Raw genomic sequence first — 20,142 nt, forward strand, 5'->3', positions numbered from 1 at the left:
CGAATCTTTGATTCGAGCAAACCACGCTCTCCTAATCACCTATGGGTGACTGGATCGGGGATTCTTATCAGCTCCGTACTACCTTGGCATTATTACGGTTTTGAAATTCTTCGTTGGCCAAGTCATGGAAAGGATACAATAGAGCGCCAACCTCTTTGGCATCGTTAAGGGCTGGAGGTGGGGGGACTCATATTGTATCACGTGACTGGTTGCACCTCTCTCGAATTAATTCTGGGTACAACGCACTGAACCATCTGAGGTGGGCTCTTGCTAGTAGCCATGGGTTTCCAAACAATCCTCGCCAAAAATATTTAACTCGGAACAGCCTCGCGATGTGATATTTTTTGAGATCAGATCCTACCAATCCAGACCTCCACTACCAGATAAGCCGGTAGTGCACCGACACCGGATGGACCTCGGAAACAATTTCCACCCCAATCGGGAATATGCCAGATAAAGCATGCCGCAGCTTGCAGAAACCAAATGCAGCTGAAAAAGGTTATTTTGTGGTACCACAGATCAAGTCTGGTTTGGCTTGGTAGCCTGATGGCATCGCAAGTGCAAATCAAAATTGGATTAGCTATTTAAAATAAAGAAAAGCCTGGATCCTGCAGGCATATAAAATAGCGCCCGAACCAGCACCGCTTACCACGAAGTGGGACCAAAACCCTCCCCCTCTGCGAGAACCACACGAATGGCGGTCTTGGTCATATCCATGGTATCGTACGTGATGTTGTTTCCCCACCAGGAGATGTAATCTGCGTTGGTCAAATCCAAACACAGGAAGATCATCATCGAGGCCCATGCAAGACCAAGGTCAAGACCAGCAGAAAGCGAGAAGTTGTACTTGGACCACCAGTGAAACCATCTCTTCTTGATGAAGTAGTTGAAGATGATTCCCACAGTGCAATAGGTAGCATAATTGTAAGGGGTTGCTGGTGGAATACTTGATGAACCCCCGAAGAACACGGGCCAATTGATGTACTTAACCCAAGAGTTGGGGTACTTTCTCAAAACAAGCCAGTTGACGACGGGTAGAGCGGCACCGATGAGGAAGAAGAACAGAACTCCATAGTAGAGCTGACCCTCAGAGAAAAGTCTAGTTGGTCCAATGACACCCCAGATAATGGAGGCATTGAAGAACACACGGATACCAGGACAAGTGAAATTGTTTTTTTGGGTGGATTGACAGACATCGACGATGTTGCCTTGGGCCCATTTCATAACGGCACAGTTGACAAGACCACCCCACACACCAGAGAAGAGTTGGCAGGCAAATAACAGACGAGGACTCAGCTTCATGTACTGACCCAACTTCATATCTTGGGCGAAAGTGAGTGCCTGCAAGTTGACGATGAAACCAAAGGTCTTGAAAATCATCATACTTGCTGGCTTACCTGGCACCATGTAACCAATGATGAACTCGGTCACAACATTGAGAGCAATTTCAATATTGGAGATGGCATACACCACTCCGATTGGGATAAGCATGAACATGGCAAGTAGAATGGAGATTACCAAAGCATACACTGGCATCTCGGTGTTCCATGCGCGAACAGCCACAATGGCAAGTGCAAAGAAAATCGCGAACACGATACAGTACCACCATTCAGGTACACCCCTGTAACTTTTCATCAGTCTGTAGTGAACATCGGGATTGGCGTTGTCCCAATGTCTCAGGGTATGCCAGATATCCGCTCCATGGAAGAGGTAAGCGTGGACAATAGTAGCTGTGAACGAGGCAAACGACATACCGTACGATATAAAGAATGTGGTGGACAAGAACAGAGGAGAATAGGCCTTGTACTTCTCCAAATTGAACGACAGGTCGCTATTAATAATCTTCGTCACGTTGTAGGTGTTCTGGTAACGGTCGTAGGTCGACGAACTCGAGATTGGCAGATACTGGAAGTACAGCACATTCGCGTAGTGAATAGCTGGAGTGATAATCCAGTACATTACCACCATAGAAGCCGCAACACTGAAGATGGTGGAAAGAGGAGGAACCAGAGGAGAGCCAGTGTAACCAGCAATTTGCTCCCAGTCAAAGGTGATTGGGAACAAGCCAATACCGGAATATGCACCAAACACCTGGTTTACGATCACGTTATTAGGGGCAATCCAAGTTGGCCACGCAAAGTAGGAAAGGGCCTGGAAAACGTAACCTGGGAACCAGTACCATGCGAACGAAGCTGCAAAAACAATGAGGAAAAATTTAAGTCTGGAGATCTTCCATCCGTTGGCAACATGATTATCGTTGATGTGAATATTGGTCAAAAAAGTGGAAGTAACCAAGGTGGATGGCCAGATCATGTTAGAGGGTTCCACGAGAATCTTTCTCATGAGACCAGCAAAGGCAAATCCAAGACATTGAGTAGCCCAGACAATACAAAGGTTGAATCCCCACCCAAAAAAAGTGTTGTAGTGCAAGTTCAGCACCATGACAATATCTGTGGCATATGCTTGTCCATTTCCAAAAGCGATGTTGGCCATGATAGTGATAAGAGCATGTTCCTTGATGTTGAAGGGACCAGGGTTAAGAGGGAGACCAAGAACTTTGATGTTTGGCATTACTTTCTCCCAGGCTCTGCCCAAAGGCCAAACCAACACAGAGACAACAAATGTGGACAAAAAAAACTGAGGTGAGTGCAGAGCAAGAATCATATCCATACCGGCACCAATGGTAGCCATAAGCATACCCAAGACCCAGACTCTCCAGGTGTTCTGGGGCATACTTGTGTCGTCAGTAGATGGGACCGCAGCTCTGACTTCCGCATATGGCGAGTCATCCTCAATGTGCATCTGAGCATAGGCATCCTCTTCAACCTGCTTGCTGAGCATGTTGGCCAGAGGGTCAAACACAGACGAAGCAGACTGGACCGAGGTCAGCCTGTGAATGGCTCCTTCCTCGAGCTCGACCTCTTGAGCGAAAACGGTGTGCTTGTCCTTCTCCATATTTACAAGCAAAAGTTATCCAAGACAACCCTAAGATTTCAATTGAGAGCACTGGGTACAAGAGAAGGTCAACAGGAGTGTTTATAAACCTGGAGGGTGCGTGGAATTTTACCCAGTCTTATCATCTGTCCCCCGATTTGGACTGATATAAGGATATAGCACGTAGCACCGTCCGATAAGATCGGCTATGGGTTGTCAGACTTCCGCAAGCTCATTTTCTCGGATTTTTTCGGCCAATTTGAATTGATAACTGCGGCCTTCTTGATCTAGCAGAAATGCTGGTTTCCAAGTGCCAGACTATTCTCTCTGGCCTTTGATATTGCGCGGGAACTGGGCCACCTCATAGACGCCCGGCTATCCGATATAGACCAAATACTCTTGTCGTCCACTTTGTAAGCCGCTATGGAATGATTTCAAACAGCCGATCCAATCGAGACTATAGACTAGCTCATCGCATGCATATGGGTCCCGATAAGGTCGGATTTGAACACAGCGTCTTACGGGGGTATTCAGACGGCAAATTACTCTATTTTTCTTATCCAAAGCTTCTGATTTTTAACGCAGAATGCGCACAGATTCATGACAGATCACAGAGTTGTGCTGAACTCTCCAAAGCTACGTAGGCGTTTGCTTTTCAAGATTATCCGGGATCCCGGGTTTCCAGGTCCGGTAGCATGCATGAGGAACCCTATAGATTTTTCGGTTTTTTAGCCCCTTCGGAAGTTGCATTATTTTTTGCCGAAATGGGCTCGAGCCTCTTACGCAAATCGTGTGGTATCTTTCACATTCAGCCCCATGATGTGCTTGCTGAGGGTGATGGCTTATCGGGATTGTCATTGATTATTCTCTTCTAATCGAAATTAATCTTTCTGTAGAGAACTTATGCCATATTGGCAAAAGGGAGTGGTTATCTTCTGACCCAACGAACCTTGACCCACGTTGAATGCCCGATGCATGCGGTGCTCAGGCAAATAAGGTCTTGATTGCCGAAATTTGGGATGACCTTTTACATGGGTTCGAGAAAAATGATGAGATCTCGGTTTTTGAAGGGCAGTTTCATTGAGTTTTGAACCACACCTCTTTTCACAAAAGCACACCCCGCCTTATCTCTTTCCGATGTTGTGTTACTGTTAATGTATGCGGCTATCTCTGGAAATTTAGCTCTGTCGATCATTTCTTGACTCTATTATTGTTTTTGAGATTAACTTTTTGTTTTTGATGCTCGCTTGACTAGTTTCCCATTCACCCACACCACCTTTCTCGTTTATCATTATGCGTGTCCTTCAAGCACATCCTAATATGTACCCCCAATGCTTATCTTGTTTGGTCGTGCTGCTCCCATCATGGAAAAATTTTCCGAGCTCATCGCATCCGGGCTCGTAACTCTCCGGACTCAACTGCAGGTGTAACCAGGCATTAAATCTTAATAAAGTATGGGGTTCTTCACAGCTTTCGTTAGACGCGGTGTGTAGATATGCGGTTGGGTCATGTGGTGAGGAAATATTTGGGACAACCTAGACTTGTGCTGCCAAAAATTGCGGATGTTCCGGGCTATACACAACCTAGGCCCGCGGAAGACGACACCATAGTGGTGTCCATGTCAAGCGGTGTGGACTCCTCGGTGACGGCAGCATTGTATGCTCAGCGATACAAAAATGTTCATGGGATTTTCATGGCCAACTGGACATCTGAGAATGATAAGAGTTGCACAGAGGGCGATTGGCGAGAGGTCCAGCATCTGTGTAAGCAAATTGGTATACCATGCTCGAGAGTTAGCTTCGAGCACGAGTACTGGGCGGACGTGTTCATTCCAATGATCGATATGTACCGGGCAGGTCTGACGCCGAATCCGGACGTGGGATGTAACAAGTATGTCAAATTTGGGAAGATGGTGGAGCATCTCCATGACTCGTTTGGAGACCAAGGTAAGAACTGGTGGTTAGCCACTGGCCATTATGCTCGTATGATGCAACACGACGAATCGGGCCAACTGCACTTGATGCGAGGGACTCAGACTGAAAAGGACCAGAGTCATTACCTTTCCACAATCCCGCATAATGCTATGAGCCGATTGTTGTTTCCATTGGGTCATTTTAGCAAGCCGCAGGTCCGACAAATGGCCTCGCAGATGGGCCTGATATCGTCTTCGAAACCCGATAGTCAAGGCCTTTGTTTTGTCTCACATACCGGAAACAACTTTCGAGACTTTCTTGATAGCTATATTCCCGAAAATCCTGGAGACATAATTACTGAAGACGGTCTGGTGGTTGGCAAACATAAAGGTCTTTGGCACGCTACAATTGGTCAAAAATCTGGGGTATCCATGCCTCAGGGAGATCCTAAAACCAAGGGTGTTTGGTTCGTTAGCGAGAAGAGGCCAGAAACAAACGAGCTGGTTATTGTCAGGGGAGGGAATAATCCGTCTTTGTTCAAAAACGGGCTTGTCGTCCAGGATTGGTACTGGCTTTCTCCAGATCTTGGAACGAGTCTTCCACCTCTAGACGAGCTCACCGTCCAATTCCGATCCCTCCAGTCTCCAATCCCGCTATTATCGCTCTTCGCAAAAGACTCGGAGCTGAAGTTCTTACTTGCCAGGCCGTACAAGGGCATTGCTCCGGGTCAAACTCTGGTGCTGTATCATGGTGAGCGGGTTCTGGGTTCTGGAGTAATAACGAGCACTTTTGATGAAGATTAAGGCTTATTTTCTGGCTCATAGATAGGTATGAGATTTTGGAAATTAGCACTGCAGTGGTTAACTATGCAGATACCATACGCAGCATGACAACTAATGTGTATACGATAAAAAGACTGAATTTTAGTCTCTTGATGGCTTATAATTCCTTTCAGAGTCTGTGTAGTTGATTAGTTTTCGTAAGCATCGAAATTCCTTACCAGTTCGTGGAAGAATGCAACTCCCTCGATATGAGCATTGAGCTCAACCTTTTCGTCAATGGCATGAGCGTTTTCGCGGGCGTTCTGGCGAATTGGAGTGAATCTATAAATATTCTCTGTTAGTCTCCAGTACCATTTGGTATCCGTATTTCCAGTCATCACTGAGGGAGCAACGGTTACTTCAGATCCGACTTCAAGGTCTGAGCCAGGGAACTCTGCAAAATCCTCAAAAATGTGTCTAATTGTTCCTCCAAGAAGATCCCAAGTTGGGTTATTCGTAGTCGAAGTCATTGGTGCAGGATCAAGCTGATTGCTGAAAGAGAGAACAAACTGACCACTAGGCAGTTCGGCAAATTCCGTGCTCTTAACGGTGGAAGTCTCATTGCTATAGGAAACAACACCCAGCCCATACTTATCCGCGACTTTGGATACTTTGGCAAGAATTTTGTTCTTGACAATTTCAACAGACGATTCATATGCAACTCGATTGTTAATTTTGACAGTCACCTGTTCGGGAAGAGCATTTATCTTGACTCCTCCGTAAATGATGTCGACTGCCTGCGATGTCGAAATCAGCATCCTGGAAATGATGTCCTCGGAAATTTTCGTTAAAGCCCTCTTTTTGGCGTCTGCATTCTCCAAATTAAGCAAGTCTGCCCTGAACCCATTGTCCATTGAGTTTGCAGCTTTGGCCTCACATTGGAGCTGGTAATAGAAGGGATTCTTAGGGGAGATGTCAATTGGATAGAGTTCAGATTCAATTTCTGTAATGACCTCAGCAAGAATACCAATCGATGTGTGTCTTGGTGGGACAGAAGAGTGACCCCCATCAGTATCCAGGGTCACGATAATGTCAATGTAACCCTTCTCACCAGTAGAAGGATAGGCGAAACGCGACCCATACTTATCCTGTACTCCCAAACCACCCTCGTCGATTATGGCAAAAACACTGTTCTCACCAAGTTTTTCGAGAAGATATTCTGCAATATGCGAAGCGCCATTTTTTCCACTGGTCTCCTCATCAAAGCCAAGTGCAATGATGATCCCCCGTTTGTTGTCGAAGCCCTTTGAAAAGAGTGCTTCAAGTGCCTCAAAAATTCCAATCACGTTGTTCTTGCAGTCAGATGATCCCCGTCCCCATAAATATTTTCCATCAAAGTAGCTGTCAAAGGGAGGATGTGTCCATCTCAGTGCTGTCTCTGGAGGAACAGGCACTACATCTTGATGACCCGTGAGCATCAACGGCTTCAAATTCGGATCCGACCCTGCAATGGAAAACACCAATCCGTGAGTGTTCACACGATGTAATTCTGCCTTTGATGCCACTGTGGAAAACGTCTTCAGCAAATAGTCTTCGAATTCGAAAAAGACGTCCCATCTTGGGTCTTCTCCAATGGTACCTAAGTCATCATAGTTAGGAGTGGCTATCCTGACTGCCCCACCCCAAACGTCCAGAGAAAGATTCCTGTACTCAGGCGTATGAAAATACGACAGATTAAACAACGATCCGTCGAATGCGGGGGCCAATTTAGACAAGGATGGACATCTATCGGCATCAGCAAGTCCAACAGCATCAGGGTATACACCCATTGCTACCGGAGCAATGTAGCGTGAAACCCCCAAAACTCCTATCACACCAGCAATGGTGCCCACCACTAAGCGGCGCTTTTTCGTTGATATTTCGAAGGCAACCATTTCTCGTTAAAGCTTTTGAGTTCAGAAAGAAGTGAAAGGGGCTGATTGTTCAGCCGACTAATTTCAACGAGAGATAAACCGAGGTGATTGCGCTGTTTAGAACGATTTTAGGCAATCCTATGTGCGATGATCAAATAATGTACACGGCTCGGCATAATTACTTCCCTATCGGGTAAGCGCGTATGCAATCGAGAACTTGCAGGTAGAGGGCCTGATTAGGCAATAGTATCGAAGAGGACGGCGGTTTTGGTTAAGGATAACGGCGTTGTGGAGGGGAAAAAAAGTATAGAATAAATCTTTAAATAAGTTCGCACGAAATTTGCAACACATCGAAATTTCAGGGTCTAAAGAGCCTTCTCTTCGTCTTCGTCGCCATAGTGCTCCACACCGTCCGCAATATTGGTGATCTGGAAGAAACCGCTTGGATGTTGCAGGTGGACAATGTAAGCCATTGCGACAGCTACAAATCCAAAAACAGCAGCAAAAACTGTCGAGGCGAGCAGACCATTTTTGACGTAGGGTTGATCCTGCGTAGGATACAACACAATCGGGAACCATGCCTGGAACGAGTAACTAAGGGCGTTCATGAAGGTTGAAACGAAAGCGCGTTTGAGTGGGTCTCCCGCAAGCAGTTCGTTGACCCAACTCCAGATCTGAGCTGCTGCTCCTGGAGTCAAGCCACAGAGGTAGTATAAAGCCCATCTACCTGCACGATTAGCTGGGTGAACAGGAAGCAGCGCCAATGCAAGGTTCACTGGGAACGATACTAAGGCTACCCAAACAATGATCAGCCAACGACGACCATTTAACCAGTTGTCTGAGAGGTAAGCGTATATCACTGTGGATACAACCTGAATTGCATACATTGGAGTTGGGTAGATATTGATCTGGGAAACCGTGAACTCACCCTTATAGGACTTGAACCAGTAAGGCAACGAACTGGATGCCTGGCCGGCCAATCCCATGAGAGTGAACAATATTCCAAATCCGTAAATGTGCCATGTGCTGAACCAGCGAAAGAAATCTTTCTTGGTGTAAGTTACCTTAACGTTGACTTCATGGGGGATACGTGTTTTGGCCAGATCCACTTCTCTCTGAGAGAAGATCCAGTTTGCAGATTGTTGTCTTGGGACATCTGGAAGACCCACCACTGTGAGAAGTGCCAGTGGCAATGAGATAATCCCGTCGACGATAAAGAGCCATCTCCATCCAGACCGGCCGCTTACTCCGTCCAAACCGTCATATGCGGCAGCTTGAAGGTATCCACTGAACATTGGACCAACACCAGTACAAAACTGAATGATTGCAGATCTCTTTGTCAGCTCACTCTTTTTATACCACGAGGCGGTGATATACATGATTCCCGGGAAATGGCCGGCTTCGATCAATCCAAGAAAGAACCGAGCCACATACAACCCTCTGTAGGTCTTGACTGCGGAGGTCGCAAAGGTGATGATCGCCCATGCCACCTCAATAAAACCAAGCACATAATGTGCCTTGAGTTTAGTCAAAATCACTGAGCAAACCAGTTGTCCAATAATGTAGCCCACAGACCAGCACGCATTAGCATAATTGAGTTCGTTGCCAAACATGTTCAATTCCTCTTTCATACCAGAGACGAAAGCATTGGTGATGTTATTCTGGTCAAGATATCTCAGAAAGACTCCAGCAGCGCCCAAAAACAACAGGGTTGAGTCCAATTTGAACAACAGCCATCTCTCCTCTTTTCCGTAGTCCAAAGAGTCCCAGAGCTTCCCTCTCCATGTATGCCTTTGCGGACCGAACTCATACACCGAGGGCGATGGATCGTGGGTGGCAGAGTCCTCTGGAGACTCCACCAAGTTAACCGTTAGGATCTCGTCGGTCTTTTTTTCTGACATTCGTCTTGAATTTCAGTAATGCTACTACTACCAGATGATCTGCTGACAGAAATTGGCATAACCATGTATATATACCGCCACAGCATGAAGCGGACTACAGGACTTTTGACAGATAAAAGCCACGCAATGGCGAATAGCTAAGCAAAACGTTATTCTGCCGGTAGGTGTGGGGAACTGCTTTCTAATCTCGGGCTCATACCGGATTATGTCACTAACTGTGTCAAGACCATTTAAACTCTTACAACTGTGTGTAAGCTGCTGGATTTGCTTCCGGGGACAGCTGTAATTCCAGAGAATCGTGAAAATTTTTAGATTTCCACTCATGGAGTATATCAACTCTACACTTTCGAACCACATCTTGAAAGTCTATTGAACTAGTCTACACACAAGGTGTAGTTCTTCGGCTCAATTCTCATACGCACCCGGTTTAACTTGGGCTTGTCATCTTGACGTAGGATATTGCAAATGCACCGGGCGATAGCATCAATGTCACGTGATCTTATCTGACATGATCTTAGACCGTAAATACTCCGCGATTGCAACTGACACCCCGAATGGCGTATTTAAGACAATTTGGAAGACGTTTATTGGTGGTTGGAGACGGGAGTCAACCCGAGGTATCCACAACAGCGGCCTTCCAGAGTTCATTGACGGTGGCCAACTACGCTCGGGCAATAGCTAATAAATCACGGAAATGATAATATGGTAACTGTGGACAATTGAAGAGTGTATCTGGGTATTTCCTAGTCATTTTTCATTTCCCATTTCCCACGTCTCATTTCTCATTTCTCATGACTCATTTCCCATGTCTCTGAGAGAAAAAAACATCGTGAATCCATTTGGTTCTTTCAAGCTGTTTTCGTCACGTTCTTCTAACGCTTGCAGGAAGTGCGCGCGTTAAAGGCGATGAGGGTATGCTGGTCCCATCTCTTTAGGGCTACGCTTTCGATGAAGCTTCATTCCCTTAACTTCTACAAAGACCCAGACGTTACAGTTTTCAATATTCAAATACAATACTCAGTGTTACATATTTAATTAGTGACACCAATCAGTATTTCTGGTGTTGACTGGACACATTGAGCTTTTAAACATTCCAGAAATTCTCAACCTCATACAACAAATCAAAAATGTCGAGCCAAATAAATAACGTCATCAGCGCAATCCACCAGCGATCAACTCATCAGAAATACTCAACAGAATACCATCTTTCCAGCACATTTGCAGTTAAGACGACGGACCGTCTCGTGAACTCGTTCCCCCCGCCGCGTGCGGACGTTCCCACTAAGGCAGAGTTGCTAGACCCTAGAACTCTATTTCCGCGGCTTGAAGTGTTGCGCGAACATTTCCGCGAGGAAGGGAGAATTGAGCCATTACATGCTATGATGATAATTGATGGTGCCTCGAAACTGTTCAAGGAAGACAGCAAGCGGGCCTTGCGACTGCCTACCCCAAACCAGAAGGGCTACTCGGTAAACGTAATTGGCAGTGTCTATGGACAATTTCGGGATCTTTTGAATATTTTCGACAAGTTTGGCGATCCGAGTCGATCTGCCTACGTTTTCTTGGGAAATTATGTGAATGGCGGTGCTTTCTCCGTTGAGTGCTACCTCTATCTATGTGCTCTCAAGATCCACTTCCCATCCAACATAATCATGCTCAAAGGAAGCGAGGAGTACACCCATGGAGAAAGGAGGAAACAAAACGATAAGCATCTCAAGTTTACGTTCGAGTCTGAGTGCGAGCGCAAATACGACAAATCGCTATTCTCGTTATGTGTGCGATCATTCGCGCAACTCCCATTATATGCCGTTCTGTTCGGCAAGATTCTCTGTGTTCACTCCGGTATATCACCCGAATTCAAGACACTGGACAAAGTTGCCAAAAACGAGCGTGGAGAAGTGGATATTCTTTTCTCGCGATTTGAGTCCGGTTCAAATCCTTTCGTCTATTCTCCTCCCGAATGCTCCAAACGGTACACCAAGACATTCTCTTCTGAAGATGCCGATACGTTTTTGGCCAGATGTGGTCTTAGTGTTTTGGTGAGGTCGCATGAGATGCCTGTTGATGGGCTGGATGTGGTCAAAACGCCTTGTGGAAACACGGTCTTCACGGTTTTCAGTGCTCCTTCGTTTGGAGACACCAAGAACCACGGTTCCGGAATTGTTTTTCAACCGAACGGAAAACTAATGCAAAAAACTCTGAAGAGCATTCCCGATCCATATGTGGCTCCAAACAGCATGAATGCGTTTGAGCTCTCACTGCCAATTGCCTCCAACCACCTCAAGAACTTTGTAGAGCAGTTCGTTACAGGCTTGGGAAACCTATCTTCACCGTTGGACTTTGCATTTCCAGAATTGTCGCTGGAGGAGCAGATTTCGATCGAGAAGCATGCCTCTGTTATCGAGAGGTCTCAGCTCAAAGATTCTGTGCTGAGGGCCTGTGCTTTGCTGTCTACACTCAATAGGTCACCAAACACCCACCGAAGACCACAGGATAATGAGACTCGACCCGAAAAGCGGAATTCGCGCGACTTCCACCCGGTACCGATCATTGTGGACCAATCGCCTTCTCAAGCCTCATCTACGACGGAATCACAGGCAAATCTGCTTGCGTTTCCATTGGAAACCCCCGAATTCGACTTCGATTCATTTTTGTCATCTCCATATCCTGAAGACCCACTGGACACCACAAGCCAGGCCTCCTCCACCCTACCTGGACCCGAGTCACCAAATTTTGACGAATATCTACAGAACTTGTGAATTCAAATGAGTTTAACGCATTATAACATACAAATATATTATTCTGCCTCCTCGAAGTGTTTCCCCCATACAGGGACCAGATAAGGCGTGCACTGAAGCGAGAATTACCCGATTAGGCATAGATAAATCTGGAATCACATTTTCTGCCCCTGGCATCTTATGATTCTGTCTGGTCAATTACTATTAAGCTATACTGTTTTGAATAGATGGAATATCACCTGGTAGTTCTTGTTCATGGGTAAGTGTACTAGTTGTTAAGTTCGCATTTGTCTATTTATTGTGTCGCTAACGGAACAGGCTCTGGGGCAATACATCCCATTTCGACTACATCAAATCGCAGCTAGAGAGCAACGAGTCTCTTCACAAAAGCTCCAAAGAGACCATTGTTGTATACAGAACAGGCTCAAATGAGGGCTACAAGACCTATGACGGTATTGATCTTTGTGGCGGTCGCGTTGCGTTTGAAATAGAGCGAGAAATAGAGTTACTAAACTCCAAGGGGAATGTGACAAAGTTTTCAATCCTTGGATATTCATTGGGTGGTCTTATAGCCAGATACGCAATTGGTTTGCTTTATTACAAAGACGTATTCAAAAATATTGAGCTGATCAACTTCACGTCGTTTTGTTGTCCCCATGTCGGGGTTCTAGCTCCAGGTACTGGGATGGCTGTCAAGTTCTTCAACTGGCTGGTCCCTATACTGCTCGCAAACAGCGGCAAGCAGATGTTTTTGCGCGACAGGGTCAAGACCACCAAATTCTCGATTCCAGAAGGTTCTAGAAACTCATCTTCAACAGATCTCAAAAGTCTTGGCACAGAGATCACTCTGGAACAACCCCTTCTGCTGCTGATGGCCAGTCCGAACTCTGTCTTCTACAAGGCTCTCAGCAGCTTCAAACATCACGTGTTGTATTCCAATGTTGTCAACGACAAACGTACGTCTTGGTGGTCTGCTGGTATTTCGATGATGAACCCGTTCGAGGTCCTGGACACCAATCCGAATGTGATGATCGACGAAGACGGAGTGATCAATTTTGAGAACGGCTCCAAGTTCGAGCTTCACTTTGTGAAGAACTATGAGCCCACAGTTTTGGATGTGAACTCGCCAATTAAGCTGCAGAAGGATCTGGCTGTAATTGAGCTCAAGCAGACCGTTAATCCACTCAAGGGTAATGTTGCACCAGCTGGTCGTCGCAGAGGGGTTGGTGTTGAACAGCAGAACAACGCTCTTCCATCTGGCAACTTCTTCCAGCGCAAATTCAAGTGGGTCAATTTTTTGCTGAACTTTCTGGTCTACGCTCCTGTTTGGGTTATCTGGTTCATTGGAAACAACTTAATCCAACGGGTCAACTCTGGTCTGCGAGTTCTACGCGAGTCAGATAGGAGCGATGTATTGAATGAACTTTACAGTTTCTCAGTGGAGGATGAGCACACGGTCACAGATGTTCCTCAAGAAGTTGAAGCCTCCATTGAGGCAGAAATGTTGATCACAGATGAAAAACGTAAACGTCGTCCAAGTCTTACGAGGAAGCTTTCAGAGACATACGAGGATCTGGGTAAGAACATTGAGGCCAATATCCACGATCACACCGATGGTTTGCTGGAATCGATGTGGGATGCCATGACTTCCAAACCTGCGGGAGAACCTACTCTTTTTGAGCAAGAACATCTACTTACTCCTCAACAGTCTGCCAAAATTCCCCCTGAGGATATCGTCACAATCACCACCACTTTGGAGAAACTGTCCAAGCACGAGTTCAAGCCCCAGGCTGAAGTGGAGACCAAAATTTCATCACCTCCAAAGGAAGATCTTGAAGAGCTGGTGCTGAAGCCGTTTCAATTGGCCCTTTCCGAGGAACAATTGGCTATTATACACAATCTCAACCAGCTAAAATGGAGAAAATTTCCAATCTACATTACAGGCACAATGGCAACGCATGCGGCTGCCATAGTTAGACATCGCGACGAGAACTTTGCTGAAGGTGAAGTTGTCGTGAGACATTGGATTGACGAAGAGTTTAGGCGTGATTGAAGTGCTGGGAATGGGGGTTAGCGATGTGGATTTTTTTTATCTATTCAAGCCGCACGGTCTGCATTTTGTAATGTACATAAATTGGGGTTTTCAGTATTTGCAAAAAGTAGAGATGGTTATTCGTTCAGCAGGCTCAACTCCTCTTCCATCAGCTCCAAAACAGTACCAATCTTGGATAACAATCCGCTGATCTCGTCTGTAAGATGCTGTCTGGATGACCCCGGGTTGTTATCCAAGAAGAGTGCCGGGTTGAGAGTCTGCGATAGCGGGAAGAGAGAATTGCCAACGCTCAATATCTTAGACTCGATCGTAGGAGCAGAACCTACGCTGGTTGCTGCGGTCTGCGCGGTGGTAATCGATGCTGCTGTTGATCCTGATATCGACGAAGAACGCGATGTTGGGTGATGAGGATACTCGTCCGACGCAGTGCTGGGTTTGCGTATCTGCTGTTGCTGCCCAGTCTGGCCCAGTTGCTGTCTCTGCATGGACAGAGTGGAAGTGTGAGTTCTTGGAGGACCTTGTTGCAAAGGAGGTGATGTTGAGATGCTTCCATTTCTTTGCTCTGGAGTAGCAGGTCCGCTAAACACGTTCTGTCTCTCCGTAAGTGGGGTCATCACTTTTGGAGCACCGAGCATCAGATTGGGATTGACCCCAAACTGGTTGATATTTAGATCATCCGTTTTCATGGCGTTGTCCAAAGCACCCAGATTTGGAGGAGCACGTGCCAAGGGTGTCTGGATACGCAATCCAAGGGACTGGGAAGACTCTGCGACCGTCTTGGTAGAATTCATAGGCTGCAACAGAGGTGGCATCGAGGCCGTGCTGGTCATTAAAGGTTTCATAGAGTGAGGCGGTGTGGTGCCGTGTTTTGGCGGCGAAGATGTGGTTCCTTCAAAATGCGAGTGTAGTTGTTTTGTGGGTGATGGTGTGCGCCTGTGGTTATGAGGAGGTTGTGATGTTGGATGTGACTGCATTGTTGTGGAGGGAAGAGTCGGTCTCCTCTGTAGATTCACCGCAAAATCAGAGGTTCCATCCTGCTTATTCAAATTTCGCAGATCCAGATATGAGACACTTGCAGAAGAATGGACTGTACGAGAATCTGACTGCTGTTGCAAAGTCGAAGCCCTCGGTCTCGAGGCGGTTCGAGGTCCCGTTTCTGTCGCGGTTGAAAGAGGAGTGGCCAGAGACAATTCGTCCATACTAGGGATCTCAATCTCCACCATCGGTGAAGCGTTATGTGCGGTTGAATGAGAAGCACTGGCTGTGTTAATAATCTTGGAAGAATCAAATGCAAGAGGTTTTGAAGCGATGTTCAGCTCATGGTCACTCTCTTCGTCTTCCTCCCCATTTTCTTCGAACAACTGCAACAATGATTTCGGGGCCTCTTTTCTGCTCGTCTGTATAGTGGTTCCAGCCCTAAGTGTGGGGTCCTCACGAACTGTAGAGCCAATCCCGGTGCCAATTTGGGTCACATAGGTCTGCTGGTATTGGTTAGTCATAAAATCGTCGTAGTTGTGACGGGCATTGGTTGCATGAACCGGAGACATATCGTTGTTCGTGCTGAAATCGTTGATGTTGTTGATGTTGATATCGTTATCGAGGATATACTCGGCACTGCTCAACGAGTCAAAGTCCCACTTAACATCCAGATCTCCAGCCTCTTCCACATTGGCAATGCTGTTGTCCAGATCGTCTTCAAGACCAGCACCGATGCTGTCTCGAGAAGACTTCTTTTCTCTCCAAAGCAAGTATCGTGAGATCAGCTCCTTCAGAATCGAACTGGGCTGAGGTCTGTAGGTCCTCACAAATTTCGATTTCAGCAAGTCCTCGGCCATCGGGCGTGAATCAGGGCTTTCGTCCAAACATAGTGCTATGATCTCTTTCAATATTGGGGAGTGGTTCCTTCCCTCCAGACGAGGTGGCTCGTGAGACGTGATCAATTGCATCGCGCGCATGGCATCCTTGTCGCTATAGGGTGGATTCCCAGTAGCAAACTCGTAAATGGTGATTCCCAGAGACCATATATCGGCTTTCACATTGTACATTTGGCCATCCATGATCACCTCTGGAGCCATCCAGTACGGAGTTCCAGCCATGGTGGATCTTTTGAGTGCCGTGGAAGTCAGCTGGGCAGCCACTCCAAAATCGCACAGTTCGACCCTACCCTCGTTGGTTATCAAAACGTTTGCGGCTTTGAGATCCCGATGAATTACACCAGCCTTGTGAACTGCCTGAAGTGCCGTGAGCAACTCTCGCACTATGACACCGATATAACGCTCTTCAACGGGCCCGGGCCTCAGTAGTGTTCTCATTGATCCCCCGGCACAGTGGTCCATGACGATCCACAGCCGAGTATTGTTCAGGAAAGATCCATGATAATGGGTAACATTAGGGACTCCTTTCAGCTGGGCCAGAAATTGTATCTCTTGTTGAACATCCTTGACTTCATCTTCAGCTGTGTCCAGGTTCAACACCTTGATTGCAACTACTTGGTTAGTGGCTCTGTGAATTCCTTTGTAAACCACACCAAATTTTCCGCGGCCAATAATCTCGGTTCGCTTGTAAATCTGAGTCACGGGTATATCCGATACGACGGTGGCCGTCATGTTCGTGTGAGCCACGAGCTAGTGGAGATCAAAGACTAGATCTGGAGCACCAAGTGCGGTTCAAGAAATCTCTCGATAATGACGAGAATAAACGGAGACTAAAAGGGGGTCGCGCAAGAACGAATAGATCTTGACGAAATCCAAAAAAGAAGGATTTTCGAGGCTCGAATGTGGAATTCGGTGGAGTGTGAAATTGTCTTTTGATCTTGTTACATGCGCCATGTTAGGATTGTGAGGATTGTGCGGTCTGCCTCCTTTGGGACGGGTAACCCTGGCGCGTGCGCGGCTGAGTGAAGGAAATGATGTGTGGTCAGGACTACAAACAGGCTTGGAAAGAATCATAGAGGATTCTGATGGATATTTTCAGATCTGTCAGACCAGTAATGTTATGAATCTGTATTTTTTTTGCTTTCTTTATCTAACTTTTGACCCTTCCCGCACTGCCTAAAAGGCTATCCCTTTCGGGGTGCGTTAACCATTTATAATCAAAGCGAGCACGGATCACCTAATTGTTGCCCTGGTAATCAGTCTGCTCATCAGCTGAAAAGGGAAACCCAGTTTCAATTGGCTTTGAGATTAAGTTCTAACGAGCCTTTTTCTTCATTTCTTTTATTTTCCTCCAGTCTAGTCGGAATCTCGCTGCCAAATTTTGGTTGCACGGTTCCAGCTAAAACGGTTTTGAGTCGGTCACTACCAGCTTGGCCTTCACTATCTGGTTGTTTTATTTGATACTCGTGATATTTCACATTGCGAATTTCACCGCTAATTACCCGTCTGTCAAACAGTAAGAGTTTGAGAAACAAAAGCTATTCCACAGGTCAAAGCCAACCAGCCTCAAGCCACACGTCTCGGCCTGAGACATGAGACCTTAATCTGGGGAAGCGAAAATCTGGGGTTTGCATGCGTTTGTGCTACTTGCTTACAGACTTCTATCCTCGTGTTTATTTCATTTACTTCCTCTCGCTAGATTACGATTCAGTCATTCGGCAGGTATGGCGTCGGGTTTCGGCTCGGGATCGTTACCTTTGCTCTGTGGTGGGTTCTGGTACTGCTGTTGCTGCTGTTGCTGCTTTCTCTGTCTCTCGTATTCCAATTTGTTGCTTATCAGATAAGTGGCCCGTTCGATCGCTGAGGGGGTCCCCATTAGTGTGAGTTTGCGCTCAAAAGCCCCCGGCACTTCCTCGTTAACCTTCACATAACACCCGGAGGAAGCGCGTATCTCGGCAAGGTTCTTGCCTCCTTTGCCAATTACCAGCCCAATATGCTCTTGCGGAACCATCAAGTCCTGGTTCACCTTTTCCTCGTGCGGCACATACGCCCCATATGGCGGCTGTGGTTTCATCATTGCGCCCATCCCTTGGTTTATATACCCATAACCACCCATGCGTCCAGCGCCATTGGGGTGGCTGTTTCTGCCCATCATTCCTATAGGTCCTCCCACCATCATTCCCATTCCCATATTCATCATTTGGTGGTGGGCACTAGAAGGAGGAGACCCCATCATAGGGTACATCTGCTGGGTATCGATTCCGTAGTTGGCCGGGTTGTAGAAAACCATCTTGGTTACAAAGCCTTTGTGCTCTATCACGGTTTGCGCAACATAGTAGGCTGCAATGTGAATCGCATCTGCCACTCCGTTGATATGCAAGATCCGGTCAGTTGAGTTTGGCAACGTCCGATCGTCTGCCTTCAAAAGCGCAGCTGAGTTCTCCTCAATCTCACGGAACCGTGCACCCTTCTTTCCAATGATATATCCCATGATAGTATGTGGAAACAAAAGCCTCAGGAAGAATTGGTTTGAATCCAATGAAGACGCTTGCTCCAGGGGCTCGTTTAAAATCACCCTTACTATGATACCAAACGCCTTCGCCACGTTCTCAGAGCCTCCTCTTACAGAAATCACGCGTTCTGGAACACCCTTCACGTTCTCGCTCACGTTTATGCGGCAATTGGACATTTCTTTGATTCGGTTGATGGTTTCGCCGCCTTTCCCTACCACTACGGCCGCTTCCTTCACGTTACAGAGCATTCTGAAGTGCACGTACGTGGGGTCGTCGTCCTGAACTTTGTGACTGCTGATTGGGCCAGCTGCAGGCTTTTGGTCTCCATCCTGCTGGCCAACTTCTGATTCATCTGCTGTAGCAACAACAGGCGCAGTGTTTTGTTTGTCGTCATCGATGTCGTGTTGTTCGACGGCCTCGGAATCGAGCGCAACGCGTTTGACTCCGGAAGCCTCGTTCTCTTCGTTCTTTCGCTTGAGCATTCCACCAGAGTCAACTGACTGAGTTAAAGAACGTCAAAAAAATTGATTTAAGTGGGCCAACGGAAGAAGTGCGCGCTGTCGATGAGTTCGTCTTGTTGTGTGGTTATTTGTACAAGACAAAAAAGGTCGTGACAGGAAGGTCTTCGGGGTTATGCAGCGATGGCAAGATACTTTTTGTTTTCGCACGAGTATAGTAGAATCCATTGCGAAAAGCGTGGACTATCTCTGTAGTTTAGGCGTTGAAAGGCGTGTTTTTCGAGCTATTATATTGTTTTTATGTCTGAAAAAGCCAGTGACGAGGAGTACGACGAGTCTCAGGATGAGGACTTTGACCCTTCAGCACAAAAAGAGGCTCTGAGTAACAGCGACGAGGAGGGTGCCGAAGCTCCAGACGAGGAGCTCAGCACGGAGATCGGGAAGGCGCGATATGCTAATATCGAGAGCAGTGAGGGTGGTTTGATAAGAACGCGGAACCAGCGACTCAATGAGGTGAAGGATGCCAAGTCGTTCAACTTGGTTGCCAAAACTACAAACGAAGATATCGATTCGATGTGGGAGGAGATGAAGGCGGCATCAGCACCCAAGACCACACAGGAGAGAAAAGAAGAGGCAGAAAAGGTCGTCAAAGCCCCTCAGACCGTTTCTGACCACGAAAAGATCAAGATTAGAACCACATACGAGTTTGCAGGCGAAACTGTGACTGAAGAGAAGTGGGTGGAAGCAACCTCAGAAGAGGCCAAGGCGTACCTAAACTCGGTAAAACTAAAGACCGAGGAACAGAAAGTACCCCAGAAGCCTTTGCCTCGTAGAGGACCTGTCAAGCGCAAAAGACCTGGTCTTCTAGATGCCGTTATCAACAACTCCAGCACCTCAAAGCTGTCTACTTTGGAGAAGTCCAGACTTGATTGGGCCGGATATGTTGACAAACAGGGAATCAAGGATGAGCTCAAGACATTCAACAAGGGTGGTTTTCTGCAGAAGCAAGATTTTCTTGCGAGGGTGGAGGCCAACAAGGACCAGAAGTACAAGGACGCGAAAGAAGCTCAGAAGAAGAAGTAGA

At 46.8% G+C, this 20,142-nt stretch overlaps 9 protein-coding genes across 9 annotated transcripts; 4 read left to right on the top strand and 5 right to left on the bottom strand.

Moving 5' to 3' along the window:
* Positions 1-645: 645 nt before the first annotated feature.
* Positions 646-2,955, bottom strand: KUCA_T00000194001 (uncharacterized protein; the record flags this gene model as incomplete). The annotated part of the gene is made up of 1 exon (XM_022604710.1): positions 646-2,955. The coding sequence occupies one exon, from the start codon at positions 2,953-2,955 to the stop codon at positions 646-648; it is 2,310 nt and encodes a 769-aa protein (XP_022456251.1).
* A 1,474-nt stretch (positions 2,956-4,429) lies between these two features.
* On the top strand, positions 4,430-5,650 carry KUCA_T00000195001 (uncharacterized protein; the record flags this gene model as incomplete). The annotated part of the gene is made up of 1 exon (XM_022604711.1): positions 4,430-5,650. The coding sequence occupies one exon, from the start codon at positions 4,430-4,432 to the stop codon at positions 5,648-5,650; it is 1,221 nt and encodes a 406-aa protein (XP_022456252.1).
* Positions 5,651-5,817: 167 nt separating this feature from the next.
* On the bottom strand, positions 5,818-7,542 carry KUCA_T00000196001 (uncharacterized protein; the record flags this gene model as incomplete). The annotated part of the gene is made up of 1 exon (XM_022604712.1): positions 5,818-7,542. The coding sequence occupies one exon, from the start codon at positions 7,540-7,542 to the stop codon at positions 5,818-5,820; it is 1,725 nt and encodes a 574-aa protein (XP_022456253.1).
* Positions 7,543-7,886: 344 nt separating this feature from the next.
* Positions 7,887-9,422, bottom strand: KUCA_T00000197001 (uncharacterized protein; the record flags this gene model as incomplete). The annotated part of the gene is made up of 1 exon (XM_022604713.1): positions 7,887-9,422. One exon carries the CDS (start codon positions 9,420-9,422, stop codon positions 7,887-7,889), a length of 1,536 nt encoding a protein of 511 aa, XP_022456254.1.
* Positions 9,423-10,549: 1,127 nt separating this feature from the next.
* On the top strand, positions 10,550-12,181 carry KUCA_T00000198001 (uncharacterized protein; the record flags this gene model as incomplete). The annotated part of the gene is made up of 1 exon (XM_022604714.1): positions 10,550-12,181. One exon carries the CDS (start codon positions 10,550-10,552, stop codon positions 12,179-12,181), a length of 1,632 nt encoding a protein of 543 aa, XP_022456255.1.
* A 206-nt stretch (positions 12,182-12,387) lies between these two features.
* On the top strand, positions 12,388-14,213 carry KUCA_T00000199001 (uncharacterized protein; the record flags this gene model as incomplete). The annotated part of the gene is made up of 2 exons (XM_022604715.1): positions 12,388-12,419; positions 12,479-14,213. 2 exons carry the CDS (start codon positions 12,388-12,390, stop codon positions 14,211-14,213), a joined length of 1,767 nt encoding a protein of 588 aa, XP_022456256.1.
* A 116-nt stretch (positions 14,214-14,329) lies between these two features.
* Positions 14,330-16,819, bottom strand: KUCA_T00000200001 (uncharacterized protein; the record flags this gene model as incomplete). The annotated part of the gene is made up of 1 exon (XM_022604716.1): positions 14,330-16,819. One exon carries the CDS (start codon positions 16,817-16,819, stop codon positions 14,330-14,332), a length of 2,490 nt encoding a protein of 829 aa, XP_022456257.1.
* Positions 16,820-17,798: 979 nt separating this feature from the next.
* Positions 17,799-19,082, bottom strand: KUCA_T00000201001 (uncharacterized protein; the record flags this gene model as incomplete). Its single annotated transcript, XM_022604717.1, has 1 exon — positions 17,799-19,082. One exon carries the CDS (start codon positions 19,080-19,082, stop codon positions 17,799-17,801), a length of 1,284 nt encoding a protein of 427 aa, XP_022456258.1.
* Positions 19,083-19,358: 276 nt separating this feature from the next.
* Positions 19,359-20,141, top strand: KUCA_T00000202001 (uncharacterized protein; the record flags this gene model as incomplete). The annotated part of the gene is made up of 1 exon (XM_022604719.1): positions 19,359-20,141. One exon carries the CDS (start codon positions 19,359-19,361, stop codon positions 20,139-20,141), a length of 783 nt encoding a protein of 260 aa, XP_022456259.1.
* Between the last annotated feature and the right edge of the window lies 1 nt (position 20,142).

The sequence above is a fragment of the Kuraishia capsulata genome, genomic scaffold (genome assembly GCF_000576695.1).
Source record: "Kuraishia capsulata CBS 1993 genomic scaffold, Kuraishia_capsulata_scaffold_1, whole genome shotgun sequence".
Lineage (NCBI taxonomy): Eukaryota > Fungi > Ascomycota > Pichiomycetes > Pichiales > Pichiaceae > Kuraishia > Kuraishia capsulata.